The 27,259-nt window shown below is 34.7% G+C and overlaps 1 protein-coding gene across 1 annotated transcript; it reads left to right on the plus strand.

The window, feature by feature from the left end:
• The first annotated feature begins 21,417 nt into the window (after nt 1-21,417).
• LOC149657623 (uncharacterized protein F54H12.2-like) lies at nt 21,418-22,727 on the plus strand. The gene is made up of 3 exons (XM_089844727.1): nt 21,418-21,892; nt 22,139-22,438; nt 22,507-22,727. The coding sequence occupies exons 1-3, from the start codon at nt 21,418-21,420 to the stop codon at nt 22,725-22,727; spliced, it is 996 nt and encodes a 331-aa protein (XP_089700853.1).
• Nucleotides 22,728-27,259: the final 4,532 nt, after the last annotated feature.

Below are 27,259 nucleotides of genomic sequence, written 5' to 3' on the forward strand. Positions count from 1 at the left end.
GCTTCTATGAATGTCTTTCCGGATAACACGCAATCTCATTTTAAAGTTCAGTTACCAGCTCCTTTAAACTTAGTTGGTAATTGGCATGTGGGGCTTGCCGAAGCATTTTTACCCCAGGCCTGGGATAATGTATCCGGCGAGTATTTATATTTCAATGCTGGAGTACATGACTATACTGAAAACAGCTGGGACCAGTATAAGATACAACTTGTCGCGGGAAACTTGCGTGGAGACGAATACGATGTTTATAAGAGTTTAATTAAATCTATTAATAATACCATACCCCTCGAAATACGACGGTCGGTTTATATGTTTATCACCTACAGTGATGACAATGAGAAGGCTTTTTGCGCTCTGAGAGCTAAAAATGGATATGAAGTTCAAATACCGGAAGAAATGGGTAAAATCTTGGGCTTACCCTTCATGGATTGGATCAAAGAGAGATACACTTTTCCCGAAGAACTGATTAAAAGAAAGAAAGACGATCCTTTAGAACTAAATAGTTCCAATAATTTTTTACATATAAGAAAAAGAAAAGGCCCAACGAATCCAAGGGAAATTACTCTGCAAATTCAACCCGGCCAGTATAACCACATTGAAAATGTTATTGAAGCTATGCGCCACGCAATTCCTCGAGAACACAGTAGTAATTTTGTAATTAAGCTTAATCCCGACGGAAAAGTAAACGTAAAATGTGAAAATAACTATTATTTGTGTTTTAACAAAAATCAGTCTGGTCTAGGTAGACTATTAGGGTTTCACATGGACCAAATGGATAGACCCCTTATGGATGAAACTGGAAAAAGTGTTGCCGATATAGACAAGGGTACGGCTAGTTTGTATATTTATACAAATTTAATTCTACCACAAGTGGTTGGTGACGTTTATGCCCCTCTTCTGAGGGTTATACCAATAATAAATGATAAATCTTCTAGCTTAGCTGTACATAGGTTTCAAAACATTGATTATTACCCTTTAAGATGTCCATCATTTGAAATGATCGAAATTGATATGAGGACAGATTTCGGAGAAAATATTATGTTTAAATTAAACAAGTCCGTCATAAAACTTCATTTCATTCTCAAGCATGTCACGAAGTAACATATATCTAAACTACTACTTAAGCCAAACCGGAAATGGTCTTAATCACTTCCGGGGGCCTGTATTTCAAAGAGGAAACGGACTCGGAAGCATCTTCAAAAGTTTAATTAGATATATTACACCGATATTTCGACCAGCAGGTAAAGTGTTAGGTAGGGAAGCTCTCAGAACGGGGTCGAGAATAGCAGGGGATCTCGTAGCAGGAAGAAACCTAAGAGAATCATTGAAATCAAATTTGAGCGAAGCAGGATCAAATTTACTACAAAAGGCTAGCCAACACTTGGCTCAACAACAAACGGGCCAAGGACTTCGCAGAAAGCTGAAGCCTAAAAAACGATCAAAAAAGGGAAAAAGAACGAAAACCGATTTTCTCGATTAAAAATAACAATGGTTGAAGGAATGATGTCTGAACTGGATTTGTTCGCGGAGCCACCAACAAATTACAACATAGAAAATAGTGATTATGCTATGTATAAAGCTTTGGCTTCGCTTTCTGATGATGGACCAATTGAACTTTTTATCCCTGGATCTAATGACGTCTTTATGGATTTGTCTAAAACCTTATTGCAAGTTCGAGTCAAACTAGTTAAGGAGGATGGATCTTCTTTAACTTCCCAAGACAAGGACGTTGGTCCTACAAATTTATTACACGCATCTTTATTTAGTCAAGTTGACGTATTTTTTGGAGATACGCAAGTTAATACACCAACGAATGCCTACCCATATTTGGCATTTTTTGAAACACATTTAAACTATGGTACAAGTGCCAAAAAGTCTTATCTTTCTTCAAAAATGTATTACAAAGATGACCCTGTGGACGCTAGTAAAATGTTTTTACCGGCGTCAAACAACGACAAGAATGGAATGCTGAAACGAAGAGATCGGGCTGCCCTATCGAAACGCATTGATATGTTGGGTGATTTACATTTGGATGTATGTCGAATGAGTCGATTTCTCATTAATAATATTGATGTACGGTTTCGCTTCATAAAGTCAGTTAATGAATTTGCAATTATATCTACAGCAGCACTTAATCCTAAATTTAAAATTAAAATTGACGATGTTACATTATTTATAAAAAAGATTAAAATAAATAATGAGATTATGTTAGCTCAGGCGATGGTACACGAAAAGCACAATGTAATTTATCCAATTAACAGAACAGTGTTAAAATACTTTTCCATCAGTAGCGGTTCCACTGACATTATACGAGAAAATGTCTTTATGGAAAGACAACCATCACGCGTAGTTATCGGCTTAGTTAGAACAACGGCCTTTAATGGAGCCCTAGATTTGAATAGCTTTGAATTCAATCATTTTAATTTAAGCTACTTGGCACTAACAATTGGAAATCAAACATATCCCAATCCTCCGTTTACACCCCACTATGCCGTTAACGAGTATTCCAGAGAGTACCTCTCAAACTATACGGCCTTGGATTTGTTCAAAAGTAATAAAGGAAACTGTATTACCTTCGAAGAATTTAAAGAGGGTAACGCTCTGTACGCGTTCGATCTTACACCGGAAGAACAAGCGGGCGCTGAACATTTGTCAAGAAACAAACAGGGAAGCCTAAGAATATCTATGAAGTTCAAATCTCCGCTAGTCCATAACGTAACTGTAATAGTGTACGCCGAGTTTGAATCTGAAATTATTATTTCTAAAGATCGTACCGTGATTTATAACCCATCGGGATAATGAATACGGTGGAAATAATCGAAATTTTAACGTGTGAACCTGTAACAAGACCTTTTTTCCTCGGTGTATTTGCTTTCGATCAAAAACCATTACCGCCAAAGCAAGCTAAATATTGCTTTTGTCTAAATACGGAACCTTCATCGAGTCCAGGACTTCATTGGTTAGCTATATATGTAAATAATAACGTAGGGAACTTTTTTGATTCTTATGAAAATGATCCCTCTTATTATAATCTTAGCGATCTTTATGTCTACGCTAAAGAATGGTTTATAAACCCTGTACCTGTTCAATATCCATTATCTTTAACATGCGGTTTACATTGTATTTTTTATCTAGTTAATGCCTGTTACGGTTATAATCTAAACGTTATTATTCAAGATTTATATAAACCAAATGATTTAATGTATAATGAAGCTTTGGTTCTATTGTTTTTATGTAATCATTTGTTGAAACATCAAAATAAATATTGCAATCAATAAAAAAACGTTTATTTAAATTTTTCTTTCCATAGTGTAGTGGGTACAACAGTTTTTTTATCTTTTCTGGTTTTACGTTTAGAATGAAGAGGCGAATATAGTTCTTGAAATTTTTTAAATTCATCTAATGATTGAGCCACGCTGTTTTACGTAGAGTTTTTTTCTTTTGGGTGGTGGAGACTTAGCCGCTATAGCCGTAGCCGTAAATGGCTGCCATGTCAAGGTGGACCCGCTAGGTGGTGCTTGAAAAATGGTGGAACCCTGTGCAGAAGCGGTAGGCATAATGGGGGTAGTTGCGTGTATTCCTGTTAGGCTCGGAGTAATGGGTAAAGTAGCGGTAGAAGTAGAAACCACCGGGGTAGAAGGTAGCGCTGGATAAGTTGTAGGAGGTGCCGATACAGTTTTTACGGTAATGGGTTGTACTAGTTTCTTCATATTTAAATATTTTTGCAGGGTTTCCAAGTATTCTCTAAGTTTAGTTTCTGTAGACCCGGACTTTCGAAGAATGTTATGCATTTCTTGATCTAGCTCAGATAATTCTTTATCCACCGGGTCCAAAATGGTATTGGCAGGCACCAAAACCATTTTCTTCATGTTAAACTTTTTATAGCTGAGATAGCACTAGGGATAATACTAGCCAGTAACATTGGCCAAAAGGCTCCGCCTGATTGATTAATCATCAACTGACGCTTCTTACTTAATGGCAAAGACTTTTGAGCCAATAGCCTTATAACTCTCCTGTGACGTTTTAAATGATTTTTTAGTTTGGAGGTCAAAGGTATCCCGCCGTGTGTAATGTTAAAACAAATATTACAAAGCGTCTTTAATTGATCTTTGGTACTGTTTTTTAGAATGTGTTTTCTTTGAATTTTATTGCTTCGTTTAAGCAAAGTTAGGTAGGGGTATTTCTTACGAAGTGAGACCGGCAGAATCATTGTATTAAATAGATTAAAAATGCGCCGTCACTCTTTCTTATTCGTCGATAAATACGTACATATTTCCATCTGGAGGGAGGACATTTGTTCTAACTCGTAGACATTCATCCGTGGCTTGATGACAGTCAATCAAAATGTACGAGTGCGGCTTTTCTGTAGCAATGGCGTAGGCCTTCACTAGAAACTGACTTTTTCTAGGAAAAACTTGCCTACTTAAAAATTGTATTGGCGATGAATCCCTGGGACATTTGAATATTAAAATATAAACGCAATTTAGGCTAATCAATCTGAACTCTTTATTTTTACTAAATAAGCTCTGTGTAATTAAAATTATGCTGGTATTATAGTGGTGACTCCCCTTAATAAACATATCAGCTATTTCTTTACTATTACCACATTCTGAAGCTAAATCATCCAACACCAGGAGGTTATTTTGATTTCTATTCCAAAATTCTTCGTTATTCGGAGGTAACCCTTCCAAAAATTCTATTTCAGGGATTTCCCTTTTCAGATCATCAAATTTATTTTGGTAAATTGAATAGCAATAAACTATCCGATCTGGTTTTGGACTAATCATGCATGTTCTATATCTTAATAAATTAAAAACCCACGATGATTTACCACACATGCTAGAGCCTGCACATAACATCTGAAAGGGCACCACAAATTTTATTCGACACGCCATGGTTAATAAATGTAATTAAAATGACACAAAAAATTCAACACTCGAATATTTTATTGCTCAGTTCGAATTGTATATATTTTGAGTAACATTTTTTCCACCTTTCGAATACGATCTTTAAACCTTAGCGCATCGTAAAGGGCGTAATTACGTCTATCTTCGATAGGTATTTCAAACACAGTTACATTTGGTGAAAAATGTACATTCTTTTTAGATCTACTCATCCTGAGTTGTCTCTGTTAAGTAACCATATGCAAATGTATTAAAACCCTTAACTACGCGCTTCTTAAATGTATATCCAAATGTCTTTTCCATTTTTTTATTTATTATTGTTGCCGTATATTTATCTCTACGTACATTAAAAGGAACGGCTACTTTAATTCTTTTCGATTGATTATGAATACTTTCAAATATGGATTCAAAATTTACAATATTTTCATTTATTCGATTTTGAAGACTTAAGCCCTTTACTTTCACGATAGTTTTGTTGTCTGTAGTTTTCAGGGCGTAACTTTTTGGAGCATTGCAAACAAATTCTAAAATTGATTCCTCTCCCAGTTCGTTTACCCAACACCCCAAGTTAATACCGGTGGGGGGTATGTAGTCCCCCTCTTTTGCAACAAAGATTACGCTATCAGTATCCATATAAAGTACACGCTCATTCAACTTTGCAAGTGTTTCATAAAGAGTTAATCTACCATAACATGAAACAAAGCTGGCAACATATGGGTTCCCCTTATAATATGTGGGTTGAAACTCATCCTTAAAACTATACGTTAACAAACATAGCTCTTCGTTTAGGGGCCTTAAATCTATAAGTTCTTTTGTGTCGTCTACTAAAATGCCAATTAGATCTTTATAATCATCTATTATGATAGACTTTGGTTTGTTAGTATTTAATCCAAATTTTCCCCATAGTGAGTTCAAACAAATTTTTGAGATTGCTCTCATAGCAGGGTTTTTAGTTACCTCATCCACTTCGATTTTGATTCCTTCAGTCTCATAAATTGAATCTAAATATTCCCTCTTTTCTTCGAAGGTTTTAACTGAGGAGGGGAACCCCGAGTTGGCCTGCTTAATCTTTAAAAATTTATTTACGTAACCACCGAAAAGTCCGTCGCTTACACCTTTTTCATATTTGAAAGTTTCTTTATAATGATGCACTTCTGATATTTTTAAAAGTTTGTAACCCATTTCCATAGCTTTATAAATTTCTGGGGTACACCACACGCCCGAAATTGACCTTTCACCATCGCTATGACTACAAAGTTCAGTATTTTCTTCGATTACACAAGATTTACATAAAGGAAAATACAATCGCCCATTATGTCTGTAGGGTAATACAGGAATGTACAGACCATATGGGGGTAACAATGTCGCCGACATGATTCCAAAATAAGCGTCTTTCCGATAATCAAAATTGAATTGAATCACCTCAGGGAAATGCTTCGGGTAAATACCATATTTATTTTGACTAGGGTATAAAGACATAATGTCAAAATATAAAATACGTTCATTTTTACTTGGATCTGCTTTATAGTATAACTTTAGGGGTTCGCATCTTCCTCCATAAAGCGCTGATCTTGATAAGATAGGGTCACACACTTCGACTGAATTACAAAATTCCCTAAAATCTGAATTTTCAGCCATCAGTTTATCGTAATCACATTCCCACATAGTAATGATCTCAGCCCTAGGATGAAGCTCTTTAATGTATTGTATTCTATCAAGTCCTTTTTCGTAAATAACTTTATTGGTTTCCTTAACTACGCTATTCCACTCACTTCCTTTGTAACACTTTTTACACGCGTGATATAAACAGCCCATGAATTCTAAAATTATTTCCGGGTCACTACAATAACCATCAACTGCATATGGTCCAATTTTCTTTTCTCCTGATGCTGACATTACAGTTTGAATCTCGACGTTTCTTTCCTTACTTACCCATGCCATCCATTTTATGGCTTTCTTGCTCTGGTTACCTGAACCACGGAATCCAGGGTTTGGAACGACACCAAGGGTATTCTTCTGTAAGTATGTGTGAAGATACACCGAAGTACAAGCTCCAGCTATGGTTATCGCACCGCAATTCATTGGGTCTAAACCCGTTACTGTTTTGAAATGGTTACGAAAACAGTCTACACCCTTCTGAAGGACTTGGACATCAGCCACGCAATATTCTTGTAACTCTAACATGGCATTATAAACGGGTTGTTTTGACTTTTCACTATACCACTTTTCAAAAGCTATGTTATCATCTTTTTTCATAAACTCTGGCTGAAAATAAGATTTATCGGGAATTTTACCACAATAATCTAAATTGTTTTTGTTTAAAAAGATATATGGGAAAAACTGCTTGCAGGTTGAACCCAACTGAAATGTCTCCGAAAAAGCCCTTAATGGTATAGCCAGAAAGGAAAAACTACATATAAATTTTAAATTTTGGTTTTTAACAAACATTGCTAGCAGTTTTGCTCCATCGAATATAATTTCTATTTTTCCATAATTATGGATTAACCATTGTAAAATGAAAAACCCGTCATAGGCTCTCATGTTATGAGCAACAATAGTAACATTTTCAAACCTAGGTTTGGTTACTCTACGTCTTTTGTTGTCTCTTGTAAAAACAATTTTTTCATCTACTTGGGTTAGGTATTGCATAAATTTGTCTACGCAATCTAGTCCTCTAAAAATGTTATAATCGTAAACATTTTCCTCTATTTGCATAGCAGAAACTAGAAGTATTGGGGTATGAAGGGAATTATCTACTATACATTCGGTATCGAAATAACAATAAGTTGTTTCCTTATACTTTTTAGTAAGGGGTTGGACATAACAAAGCCTAGGCGGGTGTTCAATTTTACATTTTGGGCATACTTTACTACATTTGTGGTTTTTTTCAATTTCCTCGCAGCAAATTTTGCATCGTTTTACTTTTTCACAAATTTTATTAGTTCTATGTATTTGGAAGCATTCGGGACCTTTAAAATACCTATTACAATCTGGACATTTCACGACGTCCAAGGATGGGCTCTCGTGGAATGTCTCAGAGTAACATCGCCAACATTTTGTGGGTTCATTATAACATTTATGATTTGAGGCCCTAAATACATTACTAAATGTTACTAAGCATTTGTTACAATAAGAAACACATCCGAACATGGCTGCTAAACTTTTAATAACATGCATATGTGTATCTACAAGCAGAAGGCAAATTTTTTTTTCAGCGTAAATTTCACCTTCATAAATTTTCTTAAAATTATTTTCAGCGCTAAACACTATAATTTGGTATTCGGGTTCTAAGATTTTTTGAAAAGCCGAAATCTGTTCTATACTAACGGGTCCTACCGGTAAGTTAGCTTCATGGTGAAGTTTTAGGGCCTCTTCCCTCTGTAGCGGTCTGTTAGGTGCCTGTATTCTACGGTATCGATTATAGTCGAAACCAGATCTATCTTGTTTTTGTTGTTTTAAATAGGTTAAGTCCGCAACCATTTTTCCGCACACTATGCTTCGAGCTACGCAAAGATCGTCATCGTTTAAAATTGGTAAAAAAGTCCTCCCGTTTTTCATGTAATGTTCTAGTGATAACATCGATCTATTTCTGACTGATTTTCTACCCGATATTGGAATATCAGTTTTTAGAAAAATTGCATCAATTCTAATATCACCGTCTAAAATGAAATTACGATTTGATTGACTAACTTGACTTATAGCACCAAAAAGCCTATCAACTGTCAGTTCGTTCAACGCCATAAATCTTATATTTATGGCATTTTCCAGCTGGTCACTTCTAACACAAAACCTGACTCTGTTGTAGTCTCTACCCGCGTTGATAATAGTCTCAATGATTGATTGAAATATGAGTTTCAATTTTTCATATAGTTCCGTCACACATATTTTATCAAGGTTTTTAAAGATAATTTTGTATTCGTAGGATGAACAGTTAAATTTCCTAGATCTGGCTACATTTACTTTATCTAATTCATAAAAGTTTTCTGCTCTAAAAATAGAAAGGTCTAGTGGTTCATCATCAGACATTTTACTACTTCAACGTAACCTTCTTCAAGATGCTCGATATTAGTTCTACTACTTCCGGTATATCGACGGCCTTCAAATCCAGTTGCTTCTCGCGCTCTTGGCCCCTATATTTCGTTATTAGACAACCCTTTTCTTTTATTTTCTCGATTTCCAACATCCCAGGCAAACAGGAACTTTGCGGTAACTTATTCAGAGATGCTAATTTCAAAACCTTAACTAAGTCGTCTACTATTTCAATGGGTATGCATACCCCCGATTTAAGGGGTATTCTGAGTAGAGCGTACTTTCTTATGTCTACGTATAATTTATTATTAAACTTGCATAGTTTAACTCCTATTTGTTCGGATTGACTAAACTGTAGTTGAAGAGTCTCCCAAGGGTTGCTGCTTTGAGCCTAGATAACATAAAACTATGGGGTAGTAAGAAAAAGTACCAAAAATATATATTTATATATATTACTTACCATTTTGAAGAATTTATTAATTTTAGCGGGGAGATTAAGCGAAAGCAATGAGGATATTTTGTAGTTCGCGGGGCGGTGGGTGCGGTATTTATATTGTTCAGACTTCTTAAAGGGAGTGTAAAAGGTAATTTATGTAGTTTATCATGCCTACCGCTTTTGTACGTGAAAGCAGGGGAAAATTGGCGCTACATACTTAAACGAATAGAGAAATAAAACTTAACAACCATACCTTTAAATAAAATTAAAATTTCTTGGAACTCAAGCCTTAGAAACAATGACGTTTTAGTTAATTCGCAGTTCTGGCATAGAAGGATTTTTCTTGGAATTATGACTCAACGCAACAATTAACTTTGAAGTCTAATGAGCCTTATATATGCTTTACTATACTTAAACTACCTTTGCCACAAAATCTAATATCACCTCCGTCATACATTGTATAAATAGTAGTTATTGGAAAAATAGACTTATAGTTTCACACTCAAAGATCACAGGTAACATTAGGTCGATTGGTAGCGTATTGGCTGCTAAATATGGAATTCGAAAGATCCTGGTTCGATTCCAGTTATCGGTAAGTAACCTTTCAATCGACCTAATGTTACTTTTGGCGAATATTTTTATCTAATTAACAGTAGGTATTTAAGGGGAAATTTAAAACTTAAGGGCACATACAACATTCAGTTATTAACTTTAAAGCATCTCTTCATATATTTAAAATCAATATGGAATCTCGGTCACCCATGTCTTTGAGATCCATGGCCATTAGAGCCATGGTAGTAACAATGGAATTCGTTTTAGCTAATACGGAGCAAACCTTTAATGATATTAAGAAAACAATTCCACGCCAACTTTGGGAGTATCTGAACAGGTATTTTGGAAAGCAGCTATTGGTGAACGAGGGAACCTGGGCGAAGAGGATCTATACCCCGAAGAAATGCCAAATTGGCTTTGGATCACAGAATCAGAAATTGAATTCGAAGTGGATAATCGCTTGACTTTTGCTCAATTTCAAGCTACGCAAAGGAATAGAGTTACCATCCCTTTCTTTTTATTGGATGGGTACCACCACATAGAATATGACTATTTTTTAAAAACATGGAGAAAAGGTGAAAGGAAATGCCAACGTAGAGTTTGCAGAGACTGTTTTGTCTTTTTTAGCGATATGGACGAACCAAATACGAAATATCTAGCGGTAAAAACTCATACAGTAGTGCATCGAGACGACATGATGGTAGAAGTAATTTGGGACGTTCAGAAAAGTTTCTGTAGTAATTGCATAAAAAAACCTTTATTTAATATGTATAGTGAGGAATTTTGTTCGCATAATACCGGCTGGCATACTATTAGCAATCGTAGATCATTTACATTTAGAGACCAAGAAGAGGTAACTCATACTAAAGTGGCTCGTGTATCTTTTTTACATTAATTTTTTTATTTATTTATTGTAAATTGTAGTATAATAAACTTAAATTCTCAGTCAGATACATTGTTTTCATTTCTAGAGAAAAGGGTTTTACATCTCGCATTCCTAGCGAAAGGGTTTTACAGCTACCATTTCCAGTTAACAGGATGGTATGACTTTTGTTTCATAAGAAAAGGGTTGGATTTTCTGCCGTTTAAGACAACTAAATAGATGAAGCTCTATACGCATTGCTAATTTAAATGAAGAGGAGGAGGAGTTCGTTTATTTTTCGTTCATTACCCATTTTTGTCATGTATATTGATTTTATTTTAGTGGCTAACACCCTGGCACGTTTATAACTCATAACGATAGTTCACTTTTAGAATATTTTTCTTGAAATTTATTAAAGTGCACATTTCAAACACTAGGCACCCCAAAACTAATTTAAATATAGCAAAAAATGTTACCTTTCAATGTGAATATATGTATTCCTTATTTAAGTTGATGATCACAAAAACAAACGTGGTTTTTTACTCGAAAATTACACGCTTGAAACCACTATATCCACACAAATTATATTTTGCACTCGTACTTAAAATCATTTTCATCAAAAACTTTAAACCAAGTTGAAAACTAAAAGCCTTTTTTTAAAAAATTTTAGATAACATGTAAGACCTCTAAATGACCGTCTTTAACTGATTTCTAAGAATCTCCCGATTCCAAGAAGTGCTTGTAACAGTAAAATCACGTGCTATAAACGTTCTAGTACACAATTTGTAATTGGTTAGTTTTTTAACCTTCTACCCAGATGGTTAAGTCAGCCAATAAGCTTAGCACTTCTTAATACAAACATAGGTCTTTCGATTTATATTTTATATAGCTGACTTGTAATATTCCATAACAACAGGACGTGACTTTGTAAATATCGCCTTCGTTCTATGCCATTAGAAAATGCTTACAACGTAGACCCTAAAAAAATAATCTAACTTTAACAATTGAAGTTTGTAACAAATAGTCCCAATATAACAATAAAAACTTTTGTATCATTAGAGTAAAACTTAAGGCAAATATGACGTCATTCGTCGAACTGTTATAATAGACGTCATTCGTCGAACAGTTATAATATAGGCGCATTGATTGGTTGAATTAGATATGACGTCATTCGTATTACTCTTTTTTTTGGAGATCACCTAAACTTTGAGGAAAAACTATATTAGGTAGGAACTCAAAGTCGAAGTCGTCATTTCTAAACCGCTTTAAAATGAACCAAGTTCACAATATTTCGGAGAAAGTAGAAGTTTGGGTTGGTAATGTCACGACCCCAAAGGTATATTTTAGACGTACCAACACTCGTGTACAAATGTCATTAAAGAAACACGTTTGGTCTAATATTTGGGAGTTTTCCAACGAAATCGACGCTTTCTTCAAAGGAAATTCGCCGAGGTTTTCCGTCTGGCTACATCGAACTACTACCAATTTAAAGCTAGAATGCTTCGTAAACCGAAAAGGTCATATATTTGACATTAGAAAATACACGAGAGGATGTCGAGAAAAATACAACATTTTGTACGCTACAAGCGGGGGCATTTCCTTTAACCAATCTAGTTGGGATTATTTGAAAAAAATTAAAGCCCTCATAGACATAGAGCTACACGAAAAAAAAGAGCCGTTCAAACTATGAGAGAAGCGATTCTGAAAAACGTAACGGAAATCTTATTTGAGATGACCCAATGCTGCGACAATACCTCTTGCCAAAACAAAATAGCCCACGATATTATGTGCGAGTCCGAAGAAACTGACTGGAACGAAAGGGTCGAAAAAAACCTAGTGAAAGCTTTAAAAGTAATTAACTACGATAATGTCATTGAAAAGTTTCGCAAAGATTTTGGTACTAATTTACCTATTGATGAACCATTTCTTTACAACTACATTGTAAACGATGTAAATGATTTAAAAACTAAACTGATATATATTTGAAGGCATTGAATAAAACGTATTATAGCCAGTTCGTGTTGTTGAATAAATAATCCCTATTACTGATTAGTCACACGCAAGGTATGAAAACAGAAAGGTTAAGGTTTGATGTTACCGAGGGAAAACACCTCTCAATTCTTTAAAAGGACAGTCTCAGGATAAAAAACTAAAGGGATAGTCTCAGTATAAAATACGAAAGGGATGGTCTCAGTATAAAATCTCAGTAAATAGTAAGAATTTAACAATAGAATTTTTCCTGGAATTGAATAGTACGAAACTAGCGCCGCGCGTGGAGTTAAAATGGGGGAAGGAACTCGCGCGCGGGGATCTCGCGAAGATTCAACGCGGCGGCGGCGGCGAACAATTCAAACCATTGAAATATGCTAGTTTTAGTTCCCACGCTCCTAATTTATACCTCTACCGTGGTACGAAGTGGGGCCCTATACTACTGCTGGTTTCCTGGCCTTTCTTTAAAAGTCTGTTTTTCTTTAAAGACATTGTTTCTCGAAGACCGTAAGCTCATTGTTTCATTTAGTGGCATTTGTAATTAGTATTTATGTTATCAAATTTGGGTTTGTCTGAACGGCATGTAACCTAGATATACAGGTGACAACGGATGATCAAATTGAAGAATGTTATATTTCTCCGAATGTATGTGAACTGTTTTATTAATATGAGACGTTTTGGCTATACCCTGATCATAATACTGCTGTTTTAAGGACGACACGCACTTTTTCCGAGGTATTGATGATGTTTGCGAAAAGGACGGATTGTCTACCCAGGATCCAAAAGAACTACTCAGGAACAACCTCCATCATCAGTAGCATTAAACTCATCTTCACTACCATCTAAATCAGCATCACAGCTATCAATCTCAGGGGTCTAAAACATTCTTGTACAATCTAGCAACTAATCAAGGTTTTCTATGTAGCTATGTAATTTATTACGTAACATATATTTAAACCAAAGGCTATTATCGTCAGATCTTGCAATTAGAAGGAATGTGCAGGGAAAGAATAGTTCAAACAAATATCATCGTGATTAATTGCTTCTAATTAATGAAGTTGATTTTACATCTAATGAAAAACTGGACTAACTAGACATATAGAAATATTTGCCCAACATATTTTAATTTAAGTCTCTGGACTATTTCTAACCGTTCATTTTAATTTTGATATTTTTCCTTATTGAAGTGGTTTTTTTATAAAATTATAAATGTAATGAAATTCGCAAAACTTTTTCCATTAAACTTGTACTTGTTTTAATTAAAATTTTAAATCCAAAACTGAATAGTTAATCGTAAAGAAAATTTGCGTAATTTTTTTTCTAATTTCTACAAGACCTTTTCTCTACTTTAATATCTCAGGAAGATTCAAATTCATTAATCAACCTTCTGTTTACTTGACATGTCTCACTTAACTTTGTAGTCCTTCTAATTTTCTTATTGGAAGGAATCGCGTGGCTTTTTACTATTCAACTCTTTATCTGTAGCTTTTCTCTTCAATGGTGGAATTTTGTTTTCGGAACTTCTGGATAAGTTATCTAATTTCTAAAAGACTTGCATCAAGAAACTTTCCTTTTTCTAGTCTTTTATGAATGTGTTTCGGGATAATGTCCGCACATACGTTGTAATTTTCTGGTCAATTTTCTCTTCTTTGTAGACCACACTCACTATTCTGCAAACATTAATTTAAAACGAAATGTTAAAAAATTTGGTCACAGCTACGTTTTAAAAGTTTTGATATAACAATTTTGATCACTTACCTTAAAAATTCCATCGTTATTTTCCCAAAAAAACCCTCTTGAATCTGATCATTTCGACCATCAGCACTGGTTCTAGCTGTCCGGTTACAAAAATCCACATTAATATGAATCACTGTGTTTCCCGACAGTAAATGAAATATTCCAAATCAATTTCATTTACCGTATAGTCTATTCTTTAAGTTACTGTCGCCAATTAAGACTTTCGATTTGCGATGTGACCGGAGTTAAGCTGATAGTTGACCCTAGGATCTCATGCTTGTTTGAGATCCATTCTGGCCAAAATGTGTTTCTTGTCGAAGATCTCCGCACATTGGTATAGGTTGTTTTACCAGGATTCAGGCAAACATGAATTTTATAGGAAAGGAGGTCCATGGCGCTTTAATTACGGGCTATAAAACCGTTAGCTGCTATCAACAGTATTTACTGTTAATTTTCTAATCGAATCATGAAGATTCGTAGAAAAATTGAGCCAAGTTCAAATGCACGTTTTTCGTGGCAAAATTATATAAGGAAATCCAAAGTTCCTTTTAGCAGAAACTTTCATTAAAGAGCTAGTTTTCACGGATTTAAATAAAAACATCAAATTGATGTACAAAAATCCTGCCGAGTACAAATTTAGTACTTATCGGCAAAAATAAAAGAAAAAGGTTTTGTAAATTTTAAAACTGACCCTCGTTAAAGAGCCAGTTAATTGCAATGAATTATGAATGATCTAAGCTATAAAGAGACTCCCGGACACGAAACAGGAAGCAAGAATTTCAAACTGGAGTTGACGAGGGCACTGTTGACCGTGAATTGGCTTTAAATATATTCAAGAGAGTGATTTATTATTTACCATAAAATTACAAATTTTAATATTTAAAATGAGTTTAATATATCTAGTGAAAATTGGAAATTATAAAGGGATAATATATTCTAATTTTTACTAATTAAATGGTTTTTAGCTTTCAATTCTTATTAAATTTCAATAGTTTACTTAAATGTTTTTGTTGGACTTCCAGGTAAGTTTAGTGAATATTTAAAAAAATAAAAGCAAATCACATTTTCTTTTGCACTTCCGTGTTTTTTGGAAGTGACTCATTCGTACTTAAGTTATTTACCTTAAAATGACTAGTTTTAATATAAAAAATTAGAGCTAAAAGTTCCTTTATTTACCTAGTAAAAATTAGAATTATTAGATGAATGAAGATTAATTTTTACTAAGTAAGAAAGTTATTTTCAATTCTTATTTCTAATACCATTGGAGGGACAAGTTAAGTGAAAATTAAAAAAATATCGCGTAACATTTTGTTACGTATTTGTTTTAGGCAGTTTTAACTTGTCGTTAATGATTCCCTGCTGTTTTAGTTTATCTAAGCGGATAAAATAATATTTCTGCTATTCTTTTTGGTGTTAATTTAGACCTTCTTGCTCTTGCCAAAGCCGCGGCTGGGCTAAAAAATCTTTCCAAACTTCCGGAAGTTTCTGGAACAGTCAAGTAAATTTTTGACAATTCTGAAAGTCTTTATTTAAAAGTTTTGAGTCACTGTAATGTAGTCGGCCAGAAAAGACAATTACAGTTGCTGCGTTACCTGGGATATTATTGATTGTACTTTTTCTAAAACTCCAAGGGGTTATCAGACACTGTTTCAGAAGTTAAATCGTGAGACAAAAATAGCTCCACTTCGTGGATTTCCTGGACTACTTTTTTCTTGCTTATAACATCACTTATATAGGCAAATACACCGAACTCTTCACTCTCAACATCAGGCACTTCATCAACGTAGTTGAAGCTTCACTTCAATCGTTGGAATTGGAAAATTCAACACACTGTTGCTGGAATATAATTGTGTAATGTTTAGTTCAATAAGCAGATTGCGTCTTTTTTGGCACAAATCCAATTTTTGAGCAATTTCACCTATGAAAAACAGATCTGAATTTAAAGACCTTAAATTATTTAAAAATAACACCTATACTTGTCAAAAATGCGGTTCTTTGTTTTGTATGAAGCATTGCCACTATGAAGTACGTACGGAGAATGATGATGTCCTTGAATCTTTTCTTGAATTCAATGGTGAGCTACGTTTTCATCGATGTAAGATATACATGTCTAGTTTGTTCAATTTTGAGAATCGTAGCACTAATGACTGGTATGACAAAACCAGATGTGACGTCATTTTCCTTGCAGTAGGACTGTGGCCATTTGAGCAGGTTTTAGAAGAGAAACCTCTCTCATGAGGGTTCTAGATAAGAAATATATTAAGGCTCAATAGGCTTGATAAAAATTGTACTAACTGATTTACCGACTAATATTGACTGAGGGTATTAATTTAACGTCCCGCTTATCATACGTCTGTAGCATTATTTGTTGAATTGAAAAAGATTTCATCCTGCAATAAAGGTTTTTTATATTCTACTTACCCTACTTTAAAGAAAAAAAATTTTACTTTACATCGACTGTGTTCATCATGAGTTGTTGTTACAGGACCTACAATGTGGAGAAGACATTGGCTCCACACAATGGTTTAAATCATACTTAACTCATCGGACCCTGTCGGTATGCCTTGGTGATGTCCACTCGACGCCACAAGATATCAAAGCAGGCATACCTCAGGGGAGTATCTTGGGGCCGTTATTGTTTAATATATTTACCCGTAATAATCATAAATGTTTGACCAATTCTGATTCCTTTGAGTATGCAGATGATAATGCGATGCTTTCTGCATCTAAAAATATTGATAATCTAATTATAACTTAGAGTCTGGTATAAATTCATTAAAATCAATTTTGGAAAAACAGAACCTTATCTTTAACGAAACTAAAACTGTATTTATGATATTAGAAGCAATGAAATTTCAAGGTATGACAACTGAAAACACCAAGCTCGGGTCTTTAGGTATCAAACGTGTCACCTCATACTGTTATATTGGGACGAAAATTGATGATGGGTTCACATTTATTGATCATATTGATTTTACCCTTAATAGGGTCAACTAGAGATTATGGTTTGTCAACCCATTATACAAATGTCTTAATGTTCATAGCAGAATCATCTTTCACAAGGCAATTATCCAGCCCATGTTTAATTTCAGTGATATATTTTATAATGAGATTAAAAGTAATTCATAATAAATGTACAAAAACATTGGTGCAAAGAGGGAAGAGGTCTTCTGCCACCGAGGCTAGAAATTATCTAGGTTGGATGAATCTGCTACAAGAATACAAAATAAATTTGATGATACTAATGCATAAGATATATTACAAAAAAGCCCCAGCCTATATTTTGGACATGTTTGAAACTGTGACAAATACATACAGTACACGCCTGTCACACCTCTTTCGTTTTGCCAACAAAAATATCGAGCCTTAGTCAAAAAAGCGTTAAAACTAGAGATATTATGCTATGGAACTTATTACCAAATAGTATTAAGAATGTTGATTCCCCAAAACAATTTAAACAAGACATTAGGGTATTTGTTTGTAATGCAAGCAATTGACTATGCATTGATTTTATTTTGAATTTAATTTAAACCAACTGGACTCCTTTGTAAATCAGGAACTTTTATAACTGAAAGGAATATCCAAAATAAAAAGCTTTAAATAATAATATAATAATAATAATTAAAAATAGTTCTAAACGGGTTTGCCAGCTATTGGTTTGAATTAGTCAAAATATGGCCAAGTCAATTTTAAACGTTGGCATTCAAACTTGAAGGCGCATTGAACGGAAATTTCTATTAGTGTGCTTACCTTTAAAAATGATTATTTTTGTCGAGGATCAAGTATGGCCGCTATCACAAACCTACTTTACCTCACTAAGTTTGAGAACCTACCTTCTCAAGTTTTTAGCAATATTCTTTGAAAGTTCTTAAAGAAGACCGTCCTTAACTTTCTTATATTGTTGAATAAACCCTTCAGCAATCCAATGACTTTGGAAGTAGTATAGACCCACACTTCGTACCTCCGTAGGTGTAGAATGTAGGTGTAGAATGTCAAGGTCACTGTGTCAATGACCTATGACGTCATTATGCCACGCCCCCCGGGGAAACCCGCGCGCCCCCTCGCGGGAAAACTTGAGCGCCCCCTGGCGGGAAAACTTGCGCGCCCCCTCGCGGGAAAACACTGCGCGGGAATCTGGCAGTCCTGTCTCTTCTACAACTGTATCTGTGACGTCATTGGCGGGAAAACACCGTGCGCCGTCTATTGGGAAACTCCTATCTTCTACAACTGTATCTGTGACGTCATTGATAAGAGACGAGAATGGATAGCTTTAAACGTACATTGACAAGGGTTAAATATTCTACAACTCTATCTGTGACGTCATTGATAAGAGACGAGGATGATTGGATAGCTTTAAACGTACATTGACAAGGGTTAAATAGAAAATCTCTCATTGAGAAAGTGTAATTATGGAAAATAAGTTAAGCCGAGTGTATTATAACAGTGAAAGTCCTCTCAGTTACGGTAGCGTAAAGAAATTGAAACAAGGAGTGAAAAATGTTTCGAAGAAAAAAATTAAGGCGTGGCTTCAGTCTCAGCCAACAGATACCATTCACAAATCAAGGAGGATATACTTTCCAAGAAATCGTACTTACGTTACAACAGCCAATGAAGTATTTCAGTGCGACTTGATCGATCTACGAAATCTTAAAAAATATAATAAAGGGTTTCAGTATATTCTAACTATTATTGATATCCTCTCAAAGTATGCTTGGAGTCTTCCTTTGAAAAATAAAACTAGTAAAGAGGTTTTGAAAGCTTTGCGGAGAGTTATTAAAGAAAGAAAGCCGTTACGAATTAATGTTGATCAAGGTAGTGAATTTTTATCAAAATTGTTTAAAGATTATTTAAGAAAAGAGGGGGTAAGTCTTTATACTAGTGTAGATGCGATTAAATGCGGAGTAATTGAAAGGTTTAATAGAACTTTAAAGGATAAAATCTTCAAGTTATTAACTAGAACGAAGAAACTAAATTACATTGATGCCTTACCAAAAATAATGAAAGCCTACAATTCAACTGTACATTCAAGTACTGGTTTCGCTCCCGTTAATGTCAATTTACAAAACGGGCATTTAGTGTGGAAACGTCTGTATGGTAAACAATCTAGGGCAAAACCACCAATATTAAAGGTCGGTGATCTTGTTAGGCTATCAAAAAGCAAACCTTTGTTCGAAAAGGGTTACAAAGGGTACTGGGCTAAGGAAATATTTATCATTTCAAAAATTCTGTACAGAAACCCCGTTTGTTATATTGGAAAGGACTTTGATGATGAAGAAATAAGGGGAGCCTTTTACAAATACGAACTTCAAAAAGTTATCTTGTAAAATATAAAGAATAGTAATTGAAAAATAAAAAACATTTAAAGTTAACGAGTCATGTCGAACGATTCATTTTACGTAACTCTCGTGAGTACGGCTTCTATGAACGTGTTTCCGGGAAACACGCAATCTCATTTTAAAGTTCAATTACCAGCTCCATTGCATTTGAATGGAAACTGGCATGTGGGCTTAGCCGAAGCATTTTTACCTAAAGCTTGGGATAATGTGTCTGCAGACTATCTATATTTTAGGGCCGGAGTCTACGATTATACTGATAATATTTGGGATCAATCAAAGGTGCAATTTACCGGCGGAACTTTACGCGGAGATGGTTATGACGCGTACAAAAATTTATTAAAAACTATGAACAATGCCATACCACCGGAAATACGATCTTCGGTATGCATGTTTGTAACATATAGTGATGATAATGAAAAAGCTTTTTGCGCCCTGAGGGCTAAAAATGGGTATGAAATTCAAATACCTGAGGAGATGGGTAAAATCCTAGGCCTGAGTTCCATGGAATGGATAAAAGAAAGATTTTCGTTTCCCGAAGAACTCGTTAAAAGAAAGAAAGAGGACCCTCTCGTCCTAGATAGTTCCAATAATTTTTTCTATATCAGGAAGAGAAAAGGTCATAAAAATGCTCGAGAGCTGATATTACAAATTCAACCGGGGCAATATACAAGCATTGAAAACGTCATCGAAGCTATGACCAATGAAATTCCACGGAACATAGATCTAAGATTACAATAAACCGGAATCCCGACGGAAAAGTAAATATCAAATGTGTAAATGATTATTATCTACTGTTCACGAAAGAAAAGTCGGGTCTTGGAAGATTGTTAGGGTTTCACGAGGATCAAATGGACTCTCCTCTTAGAAATTCAACTAGTAAGAGTATAGCGGATATTGACAAGGGAACTGCAAGTTTATATATTTATACAAATTTAATACTGCCTCAAGTTGGTGATGTCTATGCTCCGTTACTAAGGGTTGTACCTATAGTCAATGATAAATCAACAACGTTAGCCGTCCATCGGTTTCAAAACATTGACTATTACCCCTTAAGATGTCCGTCATTTGAAATGATAGAAATAGACATGAGAACTGATTATGGAGAGAATATTATGTTTAAGTTAAACAAATCAGTCATAAAACTTCATTTCATACTCAAACATGACACGAAGTAACATATACCTAAATTACTACTTGAACCAAACCGGAAGTGGTCTTACCGGTAGTGGTCTTAGTCACATCCGGGGACCAGTATTTCAGAGAGGAAATAGCCTCGGAAGCATTTTTAAAAGCTTAATAAGATTTATAACACAAGTTTTTAAGCCCGTTGGAAAAGCATTAGGAAGAGAAGCCCTAAGAACTGGGTCCAAAATAGCTGGTGATTACATTGCGGGTAGAAACCTAAAAGAGTCTCTGAAATCTAATTTGAGTGAAGCTGGAGCAAATTTATTACAAAAAGCGAGTCAACCGCAAACTCGTTCGGGTCGCCGTAGAAAGCTGAAGACTAGAAATCGAAGCATAAAGAAAAAACGAACCAAGACTGACTTTTTGGACTAAAAAAAAACAATAAACATGGTTGAGGGTATGATGTCAGAACTGGATTTATTCGCGGTACCACCGGCGAATTACAATGTAGAAAATAGTGATTACGTTATTTACAAGCCTTTGGCATCAATTTCGGATCAAGGTCCTATTGACTTCTTTGCTCCAGGATCTAATGATCTCTATACGGACTTGGTTAAAACATTGCTACAAGTTAGAGTAAAATTACTCAAAGATGATGGTTCTGCTTTAACTGCTCGAGAAACGGATGCGGGTCCTGTGAATTTGTTACACGCCGCTCTGTTAAATCAAGTAGATGTGTTTTTCGGAGATACTCAAGTTAATACTTCGACAAACGCTTATCCGTATTTGGCATTCTTTGAAACGCATCTAGATTACGGTGACAGTGCAAAAAATTCCTATCTGTCTGCAAAAATGTACTACAAAGATAATCCAGTAGATGCCGCAAAAATGTTTTTAGCTGCGAATAACAATGATAACAATGGTATGTTGAAAAGGAAAAATCGCGTAGCCCTCTCAAACCCCGTTGATATGATCGGTGATTTACATCTTGATGTGTGTCAAATGCACAAGTTTCTTTTAAATAACGTAGATGTTAGGTTTCGATTCATAAAGGCAGTAAACGAATTTGCTATTATCTCAACAATAGCAAATCAAAAATTTAAATTTAAAATATTAGACGTAACTTTACTAATTAAAAAGGTTAAGGTAAATGCGGAAATAATGTTAGCTCACGCTATGGTTCATGAAAAACATAACGTTATTTACCCTATTAACCGGACCGTGTTAAAATACTTTTCTATTAGCAGTGGTTTAACGGATATTACACGCGAAAATGAATTTATGAATAAAATGCCAGCCCGGGTAATTATTGGTTTAGTTAGAACGGCAGCCTTTAACGGTGATCTGAGTTTAAATGGTTTCGAATTTGCTCATTTCAATTTAAACTACTTGGCCTTAATAATAGGAACCAAACATTTCCCAACCCTTCGTTTACGCCAAACTATAACGTTAACGAGTATTCCCGAGAGTATCTTTCAAATTATACGGCTTTGGACTTGTTCAAAAGAAATAAAGGAAACTGTGTTTCTTACGAAGAATATAAAGAAGGTAACGTTCTCTACGGATTTGATTTAACCCCGGAAGAACAAGCTAGTGCTGACCATCTATCACGGAATAAACAAGGAAACTTGAGAATATCAATGAAATTTAAGTCTCCGTTGGTTCATAATGTAACGGCTATTGTTTACGCGGAATTTGAATCGGAAATAATAATTTCAAAAGATCGCACCGTGATTTACAATCCCTCAGGAGAATGAACACCGTAGAAATAAACGAATTTTTAACGTGTGAATCCGTAACAAAACCATTTTTTCTCGGTGTTTTTGCCTTTGATCAAAAACCATTACCACCCAGTCAGAAAAAAATATTGTTTTTGTTTGAATACGGAACCAAAATCAAGCCGAGGCCTTCACTGGTTAGCAATCTACGTAGATAATGGAATAGGTACCTTTTTTGATTCTTACGGAAATGATCCTTTTTACTACAATCTTGTAGACCTTAACCTTTACGCTAGTAAATGGTATTTTAACCACGTACCTATACAATATCCTTTGTCCGAAACGTGTGGACTACATTGTATTTTCTATTTATTTAACATGTGTAAAGGCTATACCCTAGATATGATTATTCACGACTTATATAATCCTCATGATTTAATGTATAACGAAGCAATGGTACTTTTGTTTATGTGGAATCATTTATTAAATCATCAAGACATGTATTGTAATCAATAAACTTTATTCGTATAAATTGATCCCTTTATTTTCCGTCTTTCGTTTTTTGTTTTGTCGTCTTACAGTTATGTTTGATTCTTCTTCTTTTGGTTTGGAATTTTTTTTAGGTTTCCTTCTTAGTTCAAGCGGCGAGTACAATTTTTTCAGTTCTTGATATTCGTGAATTACTTGGGCCATACTGTTTTTCCTATTCTTTTTAAGCCTTTCAGGATTTGGTAATACAGTAGGTATTGGAGCAGTAAATGTAAATGCCGGAGCTGCTGCTGCTGTTGCTGCTGGTGACATCACATTTGTAGGTGTTGATGGCATTATATTTGGAGGCATTGTAGGTACTAGATTAGGTGTCGATGTGGGGACCATTGGAACTGACAATGGTTGTACAATAGAGGGTTGACTTAATTTTACGGTCGGTGGTTCAACTAATTTCTTAACGTTTAGAAACTTGTGTAACGTTGTGAAATATTCTCTCAATTTTGTTTCGGATGTTCCTGGTTTTTCAAGAATTTCACTCATGTCTTTGTCTAAATCAGATAATTTCTATCTACGGCCGACACAACTGTCGAAGCCGGAACTAGTATCATTTTTTTCATCGTGCAGCGTTAATCGCCGAAATTACACTAGGTACCAATGTTCCTAGTAGTAAAGGCCAGAATCCTCCTGTTTGATTCGTCATCAAACGACGTTTCTTTTTTAATGACAAAGATTTCAGAGCTAATCTTCTTATAACCCTTCTATGACTCCTAAGTTTTGCCTTTTGTGCCTTGGTGATTGGCAAGCCTCCAGTTGTAATATTATGACAAATATTGCAAATAGCTTTTATCTGAGCATTGCTACTATTTTTAAGATTTTTTTCTTTGTTTACTATGTTTTAAAACGTGTAAGAAGGGATAGTGTGGACGAAGTGATCGGGGTACCATCGTTATGGTAAATAATTTATTTTGGTGAGTTCGCGTTAATTTAATCCTCGACAAAACTATCATAGGACCATCAGAAGGAAGGACATTGCTCCTTAAACGTAGTTTATCATCTTGGTCCTGTTTACAATCAATTAATATATAACTATGCGGTTTCTCCGTAGCCATTTCATAGGCTTTAGCTAAAAAATGTTTCTTTTTGGGAAACGTTTGCCGTCCTAGGTATTCAACAGCGGACGAATCTCTCGGAGACTTATAGATAATTATATAAGAACAATTAAGACTTATTGTCCTGGCCTCTTTCCCCTTAGCGAAGAGGTTCTGCGTAATTAAAATCAACGAGGTATTGAGATGATGAGACCCCTTGACAATCCAATCAGAAATTTGACTACTACTATTACACTCGGATGATAGATCGTCGAAAATCAACAGATTATTTTTAGTCCTATCGAAGAATTCTTCGTCATTAGGCGGTAAACCTTTTATAAAATCGATATTTCCAATTTTTCTTTTTAATTCGTCAAATTTTGGTTGATACATAGAATAACAATAAACTATACGATCTGGAGGTGGCTCAATCATTAATCGACTGTTTTCCAACAATCTAAATACAAATGTCGATTTTCCCGACATAATTGGTCCGGAGCAAACCATTTGATACGGATGAATAAATTTTAATCTGCATGCCATAATTTATAATCAGTGAATTAAACCTTTTTTTAGAAAAACGCTAATATATACATACGAGCAAGTTTGGTGCAAAGAGCGTACAGACGACAGCATGGACCATTATCCCGCGAATTACGTTGAAGAAGTTAAGAAGTAATTGTCAAAAATTGCGATTAATTGAAAAACAGCAGCGCGTCTGTGCATCTAGGGACTAGAGTACGTTACTTGAAATAAACCTCAGAAACAGATGAAATCGTTTCTTCGGTCCCTGCCCCCTCATTTTATTAAAAAATAAAAGGAACCAAAAAAGAAATATCAAAGACAAATAAATAACAACAATATCTCTTCATTTTAAAAAAACGAACTCTTAATGAAACATCTCTTAGGGTTGAGTTCGGGTAAGGTATAGGGTTTGAGGTTGGATACGGTTAGGGTTTCAGTTTGGGTTACGGGTGGGGTTTAGTTCGAGTTACGGTTTGGGATTTGAGGTTAGCTTAGGAGTATAGTTTGAGGTTGAGTGTTTCAAAAGGGTTAATATTTCCCCGCGAATTACGTTGAAGAAGTTAAGAAGTAATTGTCAAAAATTGCGATTAATTGAAAAACAGCAGCGCGTCTGTGCATCTAGGGACTAGAGTACGTTACTTGAAATAAACCTCAGAAACAGATGAAATCGTTTCTTCGGTCCCTGCCCACTCGTTTTATTAAAAAATAAAAGGAACGAGAAAAGAAATATAAAAGACAAATAAATAACAACAATAGCTCTTCATTTTAAAAAACAAACTCTTCATGAAATATCTCTTGTCAATTAATTGTAAAGAAAAACAGAAAATAAATGTTACCATTAAACTTTTTTATTATTAATCTTAATTTTCTTAACCGATCAATTAAGTTATTAGGACATTATTTCTGTATTTTTCATAATAACGCTGAACTGCCTATCTGAACGAGGTTGAATCCAGGGTTCGTACAAACCTGGGAAACTGGGAAATCAAGGCAAATAAATAATTGACAAAAAACGTAGGGAAATTTAGAATTTATGGTAAAATTCAGTTGGAGCGGCGCCTGTACGTAATTAACTGTTAGAACGCGTCTTCTATTGTAGGTGTTGGAACAGTGTTACGGTTAATGTCTTCCCCCATAAAACCGTGTTCGAAGGGATAATTATTTGACGGACTATGCCAATCAGTAGTTTGTTCGCAATCGTCAGCATCTTTTAATGAGAATAATGGTTGTAAAATGCAGTTGGAACACCAACTTTTGTTATAGTTCCAGATATAATAGAGTAGCGCGTCTTTACTATTAACCTGATAGTGATCAGTTAACTGTTCATATTTAGCGTTTAAACAATCGTTTAAACTATGATGAAAATAGCAAGCGGGACATATTCGTCTATAATTTTGTGGGCAACCACAATAGCAAATTTTTACGTAATATTGGTAATGTAAATGATTTTGTTCATTTGTTAAGATAAATGGTGGCGTTTCTATCCGATTGCGATGCACTAGTTCAAATTCTTCGAACGTTAAGGGACTGAATTCGTCGAACACTATTTCTCTCTCTATAGACGATTTTGATATACTTATATCCAAATCTTCGAAAGTTCCAGGTGGTCGATGTTTCTCTACTTCGGCGGCTTTAAAAAAGACTGATTCTATTTGCACCCAAAAAGTTTTCGGTATAAAATTTTTTACATCGTTAAAATTAAAATATCTTTCATTATGAAACTTATATTTAAAAACATGCATCAAATTATTTATAGCGATATCTTGTAAAGACGTTACTTTAACGTCTTCTATTTTTTGTTTTTTTCTCGGGGATTCTATTATATTTTCTTCTTCCATTTCGGTCTCTTACTTTGATTCGCTGTATAAAATAAAAATTTCCTTTTACTAATTTTTCCAGTCCATTTGAAAAGTACAAAGTACTCACCTTTTTATAGAAATGTGTTATCGCAAATTGTTAGTAAAGTATTTTTTCGGTACGAATGAATCTCGTCCTTTAAGTCTGATCTTTTATACTAAATGAGCGTTGTCTTTTCTAGCTTTAAGTCAAAGATATCTATCCTTTAATGTAAGGGTATGAATAGCTCTTTCTGATTACACTTAAGCGGAGTCATATTACTTATTATCGCTACTGTGGGGGTATGGATTCAATAATATTAATTTTTTTAAACCTTCAACCATATCTGCTTCTCTTTAGTTTTATCCAACTAGTTCGAGTGAAACCTTGGGTCAAGATTAAACTTAGTTATAAACAATTTATAAAATTTTCCCATCGCCGATGAACGCCTTTATTTTTTCATCATTATATCTGTACATATACAGTGATATTAAATTTCATCTTTTATTTTTCCAAGTCTTCAACCATATCTCTTTATTTTATCCAACTTGTTCATTTATAACCATAGGGCTAAATTTTGTTATCGACAATTTATAACTAACTTGTCCTATCGCCGAAAAAGGCCTTTATTTA

This window comes from Phalangium opilio, unplaced genomic scaffold, assembly GCF_054372755.1.
Source record: "Phalangium opilio isolate 3A_F unplaced genomic scaffold, DU_Popi_V2 ptg000077l_1, whole genome shotgun sequence".
NCBI classification, from domain to species: domain Eukaryota; kingdom Metazoa; phylum Arthropoda; class Arachnida; order Opiliones; family Phalangiidae; genus Phalangium; species Phalangium opilio.